Source organism: Notolepis coatsorum, assembly GCF_963971535.1.
Source record: "Notolepis coatsorum genome assembly, chromosome: 10".
NCBI classification, from domain to species: domain Eukaryota; kingdom Metazoa; phylum Chordata; class Actinopteri; order Aulopiformes; family Paralepididae; genus Notolepis; species Notolepis coatsorum.
In genome coordinates, this window is record NC_140174.1 from 123,398,852 (window position 1) to 123,411,747 (window position 12,896).

Here is a 12,896-nt window from a genome sequence, read left to right on the forward strand (position 1 = left end):
TTGACGGACGATAGTAGGCACACTGGCCGAGCGGCTCCCGAGCGGCAAGCTATCTTTTTGCTTCAATCCTATTTGAGGCGGCGCGGGAGGCGTGCGCCACGCGCATTGTCACAGAAATACAATTGAATATCTGCATTCTTACCACAGATATAGATGTTGTTCAACCAGCTGTGTCTGTATCTGCAAATAAACGCCTCGAATGTTTGTCTGTATGTTTGTTTATACCTATAACTATTACAATGTTGCATAATAATAATAATAATAATAATAATAATAATAATAATAATAATAATAATAATAATAATAATAATAATAATAATAATAATAATAATAATAATAACACACTGATCATCATTCTAAAATGACTGACTTTGCATATAGACTAGGCATTTACAGCTGTCCCAATGTAAATGTGCCTTCCTCGGTGCGCTTCCACGCGCTCAAGTCGTAGGTCCAGTTTGCCTGACCAGGCGCGCGATCTCCGAGGGAGCCGGGCGTGAAATTCATTCGTTAGCAGTGTGCCCGTGCTGTAATAGAGACACTCGCTCCAAGAACCTTGGCAACAAAATTCGGCATCTTATTAAATAACCGGGAATAGCTTTTGGCATCGCGTCTCTCTCGTCAATAGACGGACGGGGTGTAAATAATTTTTTTTTTTTATTTAAATAAAAATCGTTACCGGTGACATTGGTAACGCCTTTTCGTGTACTGTACCATAGGGAGTGTTTTCGCATTTGGCTGCATCGCGCTGTCAAGACGCGTCTTGTTGGCGCTTGATGGAAACGCGCGTTCGGTGAATGTCCGCGAGTGTGATTATTGTCTCCTCCCGGTTAACGGCACCGGTGCGTCAGAAGAGACTCCTCAGCTATAGCTGGACTCCCGGTTGGGTGCGTGTGTGGGCTGCACCGCGCGCCGCACGCCGCGCCTGCCGCGTCTGCCGCTGGAGTACACTCGCAGTCGAGGCGGCGGTGCGGAGAGGAGCGCTCATCATCCTCCGGTACTCCTCCGGTACTCCTCCGGTACTGCGCGCGCTGAGGGCTGCAGCCTGCGAACAGATCCGCTTCCACCGCAGCAGCAGAAACATAACAGGAAGAGATCAATAGCGGCAATCACGTATTCAAACCAGCCTGCGGTTTAATCAACGGCGAATTAACCGGATCAACAACGGGGCACGGAGGAGGAGAGGATTAGGACACGGGGCGATTACAGACGGATACAGAGGTGGTTGTGGTGGAGTTTCGAGGAGAGAGAGGAGGAGGAGGGTGAGGTGACGGTTCTGTATTAAGGCTGTTTTAATCGTGGACGTGTATGCATGAGTTCTGCACCGAATGGGCGCAAGAACCGCCCCGCCAGATCCGCCGCCACCGGGAACAACATCTTCCAGATCGGCGGCGGCAAGCCTCTTCCTTACCGGGACCGGGAGCCAGAGCGGCGGGAGAGCACCGAGAGCAGCCGCAGAGCCCAGCGCGCCGTGGCCGACTGCAGAATGGTAGGTCTCTCTGCGACACCGTGCACGCCGCCCGCCCGCCTGCACCGTGCACGCCGTCGTCTCCGGTGAGGAGGTCTCGTTATCATCATCACACCTTTTCTTTGTTCTGTAGAACGAGCGAATGCACTGTGTGTGTGTGTGTGTGTGTGTGTGTGTGTGGTGCACAGCCGAGAGATGTTCAAAAACTGCAACAAACTATATAGTGCATGATGATGTGCATGATCGCAATCTCGCATGCGTGGTATAAATAGCATATTGTGCGTTTATATAATATACCGTGCGTGTGTTGCAGTATGCACAGTCTATCATAGATTATATAGTTTCTGATATCGCCTATTAAATGATTGTGTGTGATTTGCATTTTGAAGTGTTGAAATGTGCCGCTGTGCCGAGGCTATACGGGATGGTCTCCGGGTTGTTGGTCTCTATACGGTAACGGGGGATTTATGTGACGGGCTGCAGATGGCCTCTGATTTGACAGATGCTGGCAGAAACGACGTGCATGTACTCTCTCTCTCTCTCTCTCTCTCTCTCTCTCTCTCTCTCTCTCTCTCTCTCTCTTTCTCTCTCTCTCTCTCTCTCTCTCTCTCTCTCTCTCTCTCTCTCTCTCTCTCTCTCTCTCTCTCTCTCTCTCTCTCTCTCTCTCTCTCTCTCCCTCTCTCTCTCTCGTCTTTCACACATCAGTGAACGTCATTGAACCTCGGAGTCCATATGGAGGAGGACAGTAGCGTGCAGTGGAGTTGCACAAAACCAACCAGACCTAGTGTCCCAATCGAAGGATCCGGGTGGGGGGGGGGGGGGGCTCTGCAAACAGCCAAACTTAGCATAATGGCTTATCGTCAATACATAATTCAATTCAAGACAAAACAGGACAAAACAGGGACAAGAGACATACATGACACTTCAAAGCATAAAAGACATGACACTGCCAGAACGGGATCCCTACACAATTGATCTGTCAGTCCAATAAATAAATAAATAGATAAATAAATAGATTCGGTCGGTATAAAAAGTGCACTTTCGTCAAAAATATTAAAATCAAGGGGTCAAATGGTGCACGTTAGTAAACTGACCTTTCCTTGTACTGTGGCCATTCACCATGCAGTTGAATGGCCTCTGGTACAAACCCAAATTTCCTTCTTCTGTCTAATTGATCCATTCAGCATACGCTGTATAGTCTGCTGGCCTGATAGTCTTATTACCCCACAAGTTATGACATAACTTGATAATCCTTTAGAATGGTTGCCGTTAATCGTATTCTTCTGCTATGGCATCGTGCATGTCGCTACAGCGGCTGAATACCTGTCCCCATGTGAATCAATGGATCTGATAAACTGCTCTATAGATACATGACTGCTCTGCTCAGCAAGTCTGTGTCCTTGACACAGAGCATATAGGCCCCAGCGAAAGCTATACTACTATTGCACTGGCCCCCAATGCTCTTGTTGTCTCTTGCATTTCTATACGTGAGTGAGTTGTCTTTAACTGTTATTAAAAGACTGTTTTCTCGTCATCATTCCACCCACAGATTGTCCAGGAGTTTAACACGCTCGTCGCCCTGTACCGGGAGCTGGTCATCTCCATCGGCGAGATCACGGTGGACTGTCCCTCGCTACGGGCTGACATGCTCAGGACTCGGACCAAAGGCTGCGAGATGGCGAGGGCGGCGCACCAGAACCTCTCGCTGATATCGGGGTGAGTTCATGGCAAAGGTGCTGTCCGCGGTCCTGAACCTGTCCGTGTGGTCCTGAACCTGTGGTCCTGAACCTGTCCGTGTGGTCCTGAACCTGTGGTCCTGAACCTGTCCGTGTGGTCCTGAACCTGTGGCCCTGACGCTGTCCATGGTGCTGGAATTGTAAAAGCCGCCTTTTAAAGGAAAACTCCAACATTTCGGGAAATTTGCTTATTTAACATCTTCCCTGGAGTTAGACAAGAAGATACATACCTGTTTTGTCTCTGTTTTTCCCTACAGAGTCCTACAGTCACCAAATACACTCCAAATACAACTCCAAAACGTTCCTGTAAACATGTTGTGACCTGTGTATTTACCACGTGGAGAAATAAAAAATAATTGAATTAGACAATTACGTTTTCTAAGCAGATATACTTGCCTAAGCACTCGTCTCTGCGCGCAGTCAGTGATTTCTACGTGAAGCCGTGTTTGTGGACATTCTCATTCATTCAAAGGATCCGAACCGATTGAAGTTTATGGATACCATGACTTAAAATCCTCTTACCTTGACGATTAAAAGCCTCCCCAATTTAGAAAACAGTAATCCAATGGCTGGTATTGATAATATAATACTAACTACTGCAAGAAGCTAACCGGAGCTAACACAGAACTTTAGGTTAGTTGTAACGTTAGTTTAGGTTAGTTGTAACGTTAGTTTAGGTTCGTGTTAACGTTAGATAATGTACAAAATAAACGTTTTCCGCTGCTATAGACGTCGCTCTTTTATTTTGAAAACCCCCAGAAAGGAAGTCATTATATTTGCTTTAGTGACCGTCCGGTTCTGTGTTAGCTCCGGTTAGCTTCTTGCAGTAGTTAGTATTATATTATCAATACCAGCCATTGGATTACTGTTTTCTAAATTGGGGAGGCTTTTAATCGTCAAGGTAAGAGGATTTTAAGTCATGGTATCCATAAACTTCAATCGGTTCGGATCCTTTGAATGAATGAGAATGTCCACAAACACGGCTTCATGTAGAAATCACTGACTGCGCGCAGAGACGAGTGCTTAGGCAAAAAATTGTTCCGAGTATATCTGCTTAGAAAACGTAATTGTCTAATTCAATTATTTTTTATTTCTCCACGTGGTAAATACACAGGTCACAACATGTTTACAGGAAAGTTTTGGAGTTGTATTTGGAGTGTATTTGGTGACTGTAGGACTCTGTAGGGAACGTCAGGCTATTGCACCCCTCTACTTCCAGTGATTAAGCTAAGCTACGCTAACGGAGCTACTGTTCCCAAAGCTAAATGCACGCACAGAGACAAAAAAGGTATGTATCTTCTTGTCTAACTCCAGGGAAGATGTTAAATAAGCTAATTTCCCCAAATGTTGGAGTTTTCCTTTAACTATAATGGCCACAAGGAGGAGTTTTAGGTTATATTATATTGGATTAGATTCAAATGTATTGTCAATGTCATCATAATACAGCACAAGTATACAGTACAACGAAAATAAGTTTGGCATCCAACCAGAGTGCAAATGTCACAGTAAAGTGCAATAGTGCATTTACAATGTACAAGTGATTAAACTGGGTATATACAATATATAAATGAGTACTACTGAGTATTAGTGCTAATTGATTGATTGATTGAAAACGTTATTAACAGATTGCAGAATGGGTACAATACAGTACGGCTCAATACACACAATTGTTAAGGGGATGCAGACCAGAGAAAGACTTTCGTCTTGTTTACATCAGGGTCCCCCATTTTCAATTCATCGTAACATTTATGACATACAGATATACAGATAGACAGTACTGTTACATCTATACATTTATGACATACAAGATATACAAATATACAGTACTGTTTCAGAGACAGAGTTTCTAAAAGAGAGTATATACATTTGAGGGGGAAGAAACTGTACATTGGAGGGGGTTGGGTGGGGGGGGGGGGGGGGGTTGACATTTACAGGGGCCAGTTTCGAATTGCAGCCTCCCGTAGGTGCTTTTTTAGAGCGGTTTTGAAGGTGGGTAGGGATTCAAATTTTTTACCGCTGTGGGTAGGGCGTTCCACATTGATGTGGCATAATTGCTAAACGTGTTTAGTTCCTTGTTTGTGCCGAATCTGGGTTGAAAGTGATTTGTGGAACGGTCGTGGTATTCACTGACCTTTGGGAAGTATTTTGACATGTATATGGGTACCCTAGTGGTGTAGTGTATCTTGTAGACCAGGCCCATTGCAAGTTGCTGTACACTGTCATCTACTCTAAGCCATCCTAGGTTGTCAAAATGGGCAGGGGTGAGGTGGGTTCTAGGAGTAAGGTCAAGCAGTAGTCTGACCAGTTTGTTTTGTGATGTTTGTAGCCTTGTTTGAGGTGTTTTGGTACCATGAGGTGCAAGCATAGTCGTAGTACCCTTGAATGAGTGCTCCTGCCAGAGTCTTCAGGGTATTATTGTTTACCAGAGAGGAGATCCGGTACAAGAATCTTGTTCGTTGGTTGTACTTTTTTATTACATTGGTTGCCATTTTGTCACAGGAAAGATTTGCCTCTAGGATGGAACCCAGGTATGTAATTTCATCTTTCCTTGTGACAATATTGTCACCCACTGTAACTGAGAAGCAGTTGGTCTTGCTGAGTTTGTTACTTGATCCAAAGAGAAGATGTAATGAAAGTTTGAATGAATGAATGAATGAATGAATGAATGAATGAATGAATGAATGAATGAATGAATGAATGAATGAATGAAAACTTTATTTAACACATTGCAGAATGGGTACAATACAGTACGGCTCAATACACACAATTGTTAAGGGGATGCAGACGAGAGAAAGACGTTTGTCTTGTTTACATCAGGGTCCCCCATTTTCATTTCATATTTGTACTAGTCAAGTCAAGTCAAGTCAAGAGTTTTATTTGTCACGGCATACAAGTATACAATGAAATACGGGTGGTCTTGCCCGCAACAATGTGCAATACAGAAATAACAACATATAATGGAATCCAATAAAACAACATTGTGCAATAAACAGTAACATAGTAGGGCATATCGGTATTTGTACATAAGTTATTTACAGAGCATGGAGGACATGCTAGGTCCTGTGGTAGTGCATACACTGTTAGCTACGGATGAGGCACTGGGTCTTTCTGTACATTGCTATTTTATACAATCTCAGGTTATACTATACTATTTTTAAAGTGACCTTTCCTTAGAGGCCATAAGTGTGGGCGTGTGCAGCATGAGTGTGTGCTTGCTCATGTTAAAGTGGCTGCTAGTGTGTGAGCGTGTACAGTGTGTGTATCGTGTGTGTGCTCATGTGTGCTTGAGTGTGGAGAGTTCAGTGTTCAAGGCTCTGATGGCCTGGGGGAAGAAGCTGAGCCAAAGCCTCTCTGTCCTAGTAGCTGGGGTTCGCAGGCGTCTGCCTGACCTTAGCAGCATGAACAGGCTGTTGTTGGGGTGGTGTGGGTCTTTCATTATTCTGCAGGTTCTGGATTTGCACATCTTGTTGTATAAAACCTGCAGGGGTGGTAGTGCAATACCCGTGGTACGCTCGGCTGAGCGCACCACTCTCTGTACGGCCTTCTTGTCCTGTGCCGTGCTGTTTCCATACCAGGCAGTGATGTTTCTAGTCAAGATGCTCTCTACAGCTCCTGAGTAGAAGGACTGGAGTATCTTCCCAGATACTCTGAACTTCCTTAACTGTCTCAGGTGGTAGAGGCGCTGCTTCGCCTTTTTTTCGACTGAGTCTATGTGTGTTGACCATGTCAGATCCTCTGAGATGTGGACCCCCAGGTACTTAAAGCTGCTCACCCTGTCCACGGTAGCCCCGTTTATCCTCAGTGGTGTGTGTGTCTCCTGCTGTCCTCTCCTATAATCCACGATCAGCTCCTTGGTTTTACCAATGTTCAGGAGCAGGCAGTTGTCCTGGCACCAGTGTTCCAGTACCTCAACCTCCTCCCGGTAGGCCTTCTCGTTGTTGTCCGAGATCAGCCCCACCACCACTGTGTCGTCTGCAAACTTCACTATGGAGTTGGAGCTGAACTTGGCCACACAGTCGTGTGTGTATAGTGAGTACAGCAGGGGGCTCAGAACACAGCCCTGGGGGGACCCGATGCTCAGGGTGATGGTGTTGGAGGTCTGACCCCCCACCCTGACCGCCTGGGGCCTTTCGCTCAGAAAGTCCAGTATCCAGGCGCTCAGGGCGAGCTCAGACCCAGCTCGATCAGCTTGTCCACCAGTCTGGTGGGGACTATGGTGTTGAACGCTGAGCTATAGTCAATGAACAACAGTCTCACATAGCCCCCCTTCTGTCGGTCAAGGTGAGAGAGGGTGCTGTGCAGTACCTGGGAGACCGCATCGTCAGTGGACCTGTTTGGCCTGTATGCAAATTGCATGGGGTCCATATCACTGGGGAGGGAGGCACAAATGTGATCCTTGACCAGCCTCTCGAAACATTTCATGGCCACAGAGGTGAGTGCCACCGGTCTGTAGTCGTTGAGACATGTTGGGGAGGGTTTCTTTGGTACAGGGATGATGGTAGACATCTTGAAGCAGGCAGGGACCACTGACTCCGCCAGGGATTGATTAAATATGGCGGTGAACACAGGGGCTAGCTGGTTGGCACAGGACTTAAGTATGCGTCCTGTTATACCATCTGGGCCAGCAGCTTTTCTGGTGTTCACCTGCATAAATGCTCTTCTCACACTGTGTTCCGACAACGAGAGAGCCCCCCCGCCCCCCCCGCGGTTGCCCCCCCCCCCTCCACAACAGCCGGCGCGCCAGTGACGTCACTAGCCGTTGAGCTAGCGCCGCCACTGTCTACACCAAACCGAGCGTAGAAGGAGTTCAGTTTGTCCGCGAGCGAGGCGTCGTCGCTCCCCATTGAGGGGGCGCTGACTTTGTAGTCAGTTATTGTCCTCAGTCCCCGCCATAAGCCTCTTGTGTCGTTTTGTGCCATTTGTGTCTCCAGTTTATCAGCATATGTCCGTTTTGCAAGTTTTACAGCCTTGCGCAGAGTATAGACTGTAGCCTTGTACTCCTCCATGTTTCCTGACTCTCTGCCCAGGTTGTAGACGGTGGTGCGAGAGTTCAGAGCTGCTCTGATAGTACTGTCCACCCACGGTTTCTGATTTGGGAAGACCCGCACCTTTTTCATGGGGACAATACTGTCAGCGAGTGTTGTTATGAAGCATACAACGCTGTCCGCGAACTCGCTGACGTCACTGGCGCTTCCTTGAAACATATTCCAGTCCGTGTCCTCGAGCACGTCCCGAAGCGTGGCCTCTGATTAGTCGGTCCATTTTTTTGTCTCACGTGACACGACGGCGTCACGTGATCTTTGTTTATATGCGGGATAGAGTATAATGGAGTCGTGGTCTGATGAGCTTGTGGCCCTCGTCAATGGTGGAGCCGCTACAGCCTTGTAGCCGGCTCTGAACGGGGTATAGCAGTGGTCGAGTGTGTTCCCTCCCCTAGTGGAGCAGGCGATGTGTTGAAAAAAGGACGGCATCACTTTTTTCAAATTGGCCTGATTGAAATCACCAGCTGCATCTGGATGTTTAATTTGATGTTTGTTGAGATGATCGTGTAGCTCCGCCAGCGCCCTGACGGTGTTCGCTTGTGGAGGGATATATACAGCGGTCATGATGACCGCAGTAAACTCTCGGGGGAGGTGGAACGGACGGCACAGAATTGAGAGATGTTCCATGTCTGGGGAGCATGAGCGTGAGAGAACATGCACCTCTTTGGGATTAACCCAACCATTGTTCGTGAGGAGACAGACCCCCCCGCCGACGCTCTTGCCGGAGGCTGCCGTGCGATCCGCTCGTAGGACGGTGAAGGAGTCAGAGGGAGAGACGCTGTGGTCCGGAGTCGCTGGCTTAAGCCATGTTTCCGTAAAACACATGATGTTAGCGTCTCTCACCTCACGTTGGAAACGGACCCTCGCTCTCAGATCGTCCATTCTCCCCTCCAACGAACGTGCATTCGCCAGAAAGATGGATGGAATTGCTGGGCGGTAAGCAGATCTTTTTAACCTCAGCCTTATTCCTCCACGTTTCCCTCTGTGTCTCTTCCTGCCGGTTCCTTTGTCCTTGTTGTCCTCGTTGTCCCGCCTGATCTCCGGTGGCCATTCTAGGCATAAAGTGTCTCCAAACTCCTCTTTGAGTCCGGAGTTTAGGTCCATAAGTGTCTGGCGGTTGTATGACGTCCCCGCCAGTGATGGTTTAATAAAAAAAGTAGAAAAAACAAACATAATAGCTAAAAGTGTGCACAATCGTCGCGGAGCTAAACCAGAGGCGACTGACCGGGGTCGCGCCATCATCATACTAGTATTAATATGTATAGTGATACAGGTATAAAGACTGACTGTGGTAGTAAGTCATACTGGCCAGCAGCGTAACTAGTAAGAGTAGGTAAGGGATATGTACAGATATAGATATCTACAAATATGTAAAGATTATGCAGGTATGTACAGACAGATGTGGATATATGGTAAGAATAAATATATACAGTATATACAGCATTATTGTACATGCTATGATACAGATTTATATGGGTTATATGCAGGTGTATAAGTAGATATATAGAAGGGTTATATGCAGGTATATTTTTTTATTTGATTTGATTTATTGATGGATTAAAAACACACAACAAGGATCCAAAGGATAACATGAGAAAGAGTAAGACCCTTATTTCCATCATGGTCCCAGGGATGTTAGGCCACAACAAAAACGAACACGACAATGACACAAAACACATACATTTAAAGCATTAGAAGACTAACCTATAGCTAAAATGAGGGTTGGGCATCGTTTGGATTTGAACGATTCCGATTCCGATTCTCCATTTCGATTCCTGTTCTAAACTATTCTTGATTCCGATTATTTGAGGTGCAGGTCAAAACAGGTCACAGCTTATTTCGCAGGAGAAAAAAATTATTTGAAAAATCCTTTATTTATACTTGATACAGTTTAATTTGGTTGCTGTACTGTAACTAGGGTATTCAATTATGTAACTTCAATAACTAACTGTAAAACTGAAAAGGCACATATGTACATGAAACTCTTAACTTAATACTTAATAAACTGAAACCTGCTGAAATAACATTGCAACATTGGTTCTCGATGCCCAACCCTAGCTAAAATTGTATATCACACAATAACAAAAAAAACAGTTGGAATCCCCTTCTTAGTATAGGGGGCTATTCCTCTACTCTGTCCATGAGCCACTTCAGTGCCACTTCTCTTGAAGCTGTGGAGCTCTGCTTGATGGGGATAGGCAGCTCGTTCCTCTTGAAGCTGTGGAGCTCTGCTTGATGGGGATAGGCAGCTCGTTCCTCTTGAAGCTGTGGAGCTCTGCTTGATGGGGATAGGCAGCTCGTTCCTCTTGAAGCTGTGGAGTTCTGCTTGATGGGGATAGGCAGCTCGTTCCTCTTGAAGCTGTGGAGCTCTGCTTGATGGGGATAGGCAGCTCGTTCCTCTTGAAGCTGTGGAGCTCTGCTTGATGGGGATAGGCAGCTCGTTCCTCTTGAAGCTGTGGAGCTCTGCTTGATGGGGATAGGCAGCTCGTTCCTCTTGAAGCTGTGGAGCTATGCTTGATGGGGATAGGCAGCTCATTCCTCTTGAAGATGTGGAGCTCTGCTTGATGGGGATAGGCAGCTCGTTCCTCTTGAAGCTGTGGAGCTCTGCTTGATGGGGATAGGCAGCTCGTTCCTCTTGAAGCTGTGGAGCTCTGCTTGATGGGGATAGGCAGCTCATTCCTCTTGAAGCTGTGGAGCTCTGCTTGATGGGGATAGGCAGCTCATTCCTCTTGAAGCTGTGGAGCTCTGCTTGATGGGGATAGGCAGCTTGTTCCTCTTAAAGCTGTGGAGCTCTGCTTGATGGGGATAGGCAGCTCGTTCCAATCCTGGGCTCCAGAGAAAGCAAGGGAGCACTGGCCCAGTTTGGAACGGAAAGAAGCAGGCTTCAGGTTTGCTATGCTTGCTCTAGTTCTGTGGTTGTGGGATTCGCTGACCAGGGTGAAGTAGTTCTGGAGGTATCTAGGGGACCTTTGGCTTATAATATTGTGCACTACTTTGAGTCTGAGCTGAGTAACTCTGGCCTCCACAGGAAGCCAGTTTAGCTCCTGGAAGTGACTCCTCCCTATGTGGGTGCGGGGGCCAAGACCCATTACTACCCTTACCAACTTATTTTGGGAAACCTGAAGCTTCTTTTTTATGGTCCCCGTCAGGCCCTCGAACCAAGACACGCTACCATAGTCAAAGTGGCAGAGTACTAGGCTATTTGCTAGTAGCCTGAGACTATCTCTGCCAAGGAGGTTGGCTTTCCTAGCTAGGTACCTGGTGCGGGTGTTGACTTTGCCCTATAAATAGACCTAGGGGGCTTTCTCACTCACCTATTCGGGTCTGTTCCGATCCGTTCTGGTCCGATCCGTCTCTGAGTGCGAACTCCCCCCCCCCCCTCTCCCCCCTCTAGTTTGTGTACACACTTCAAGTCTTGGTGCGCTCCGGGTTCTGTTTATGGTTTGCGTTTTGAGCGTGTACGCTTGCCGTAGGCGATGATGTCACGCTCGAAAATGTAAACACAGGAAGTGTTAACATGGCGCTGGAGACTGGATGCTGATATAAAATAAACAAATAACCAATAAATATGAAGTTATATTTGAACCTCTGTTGTCAAGCCTTTTCAATATAACCCACCCCCTTTTCTCACGAATGGATGGTGTTGTAGAGTCCGCGTTTGTGCGTTTTCCAGGGCTAACGCTAAGCTAACGGCTAACGCTAGTTAGCTTAGCCTATTACTAGTCTAATATAGCCACTGTAGCACTTATTTTTCAGCAAAGAACGTGCAATAAACAAAACGGATACATTCACTGTGTGTTCTGCCTCTCATTTGTTGATGAAACAAAACTAACATCAACACAATTGAACACCAAAAGCGGAGTTTAGTCTCATCGGCGCAGATTTTGTTAGCTTACATGCTAACGTGAATGGAATATGCCAGTATAACAGTATAGCATTGTGGCTAGCAGCTAACGTTAGCTTAGCCTGTTCAGTTAGCTTAGCCTGTTCAGCAGCTAACATTACCCCATCGCTCGCTGCAATTATATTGCATGTCATTGATCTACTGGTCGACCACGGTTGGGCACCACTGGTCTAATAGAAATAAATGCATTCGAACAAGAAACCAATGTATAGACATAGCAATGGCAAACAAAATTGCCAGGCCTAATGCGAGCCAGGGAAGTGCTGTGCTTTGTAACGTGGCTTCATGTTTTCATCCACCGAGCTGTGAGGCTCCACATGCTTGTTGTTGAGGTCTGAACTCGCAAATTGCCCATAAATATCGTTTTTGTGGGTATTGTCCAGTTGTTGCTGTGTGGTTTTATCTGCCCAAAATTCAAATTCAAGCAAGCATGAAAGCATTACAGAAACGACGTGTGTGTCACGCCCCCCGCTCCCACTGGCCCGCACCCGAGACCACCTATTTCATCAGTCCAGGTTCAGCGCCCCCGGGGACGAATCAGCGGGGGGCGGGACGGGGGGGGAGTGTGCTCACTCAGACGGACACACCCCTTTTGGGTGCGAAACGGCGCTGATTCGACCCCGAATGGTGAGTGAGAAAGGCCCCCTAGACTATAGTCTGTAAGTAGACATACTGTAGACTATAGTCTGTAAGTAGACAAACTGTAGACTATAGTCTGTAAGTAGACAAACTGTAGACTATAGTCT

At 46.8% G+C, this 12,896-nt stretch overlaps 1 protein-coding gene across 1 annotated transcript in view; it reads left to right on the forward strand.

Annotated features, from left to right (window-relative positions):
• Nucleotides 1–1,312: 1,312 nt before the first annotated feature.
• The window catches only part of rgs7bpa (regulator of G protein signaling 7 binding protein a), a gene marked incomplete at its 5' end in the record, with an annotated part of 109,059 nt that continues 97,475 nt past the window's right edge, over nt 1,313–12,896 (forward strand). Inside the window, 2 exons of the mRNA XM_084322614.1 lie at nt 1,313–1,489; nt 3,018–3,184. Coding sequence (XP_084178740.1) covers nt 1,313–1,489; nt 3,018–3,184 — 344 coding nt within the window. The remainder of the gene's footprint in view (nt 1,490–3,017; nt 3,185–12,896) is intronic.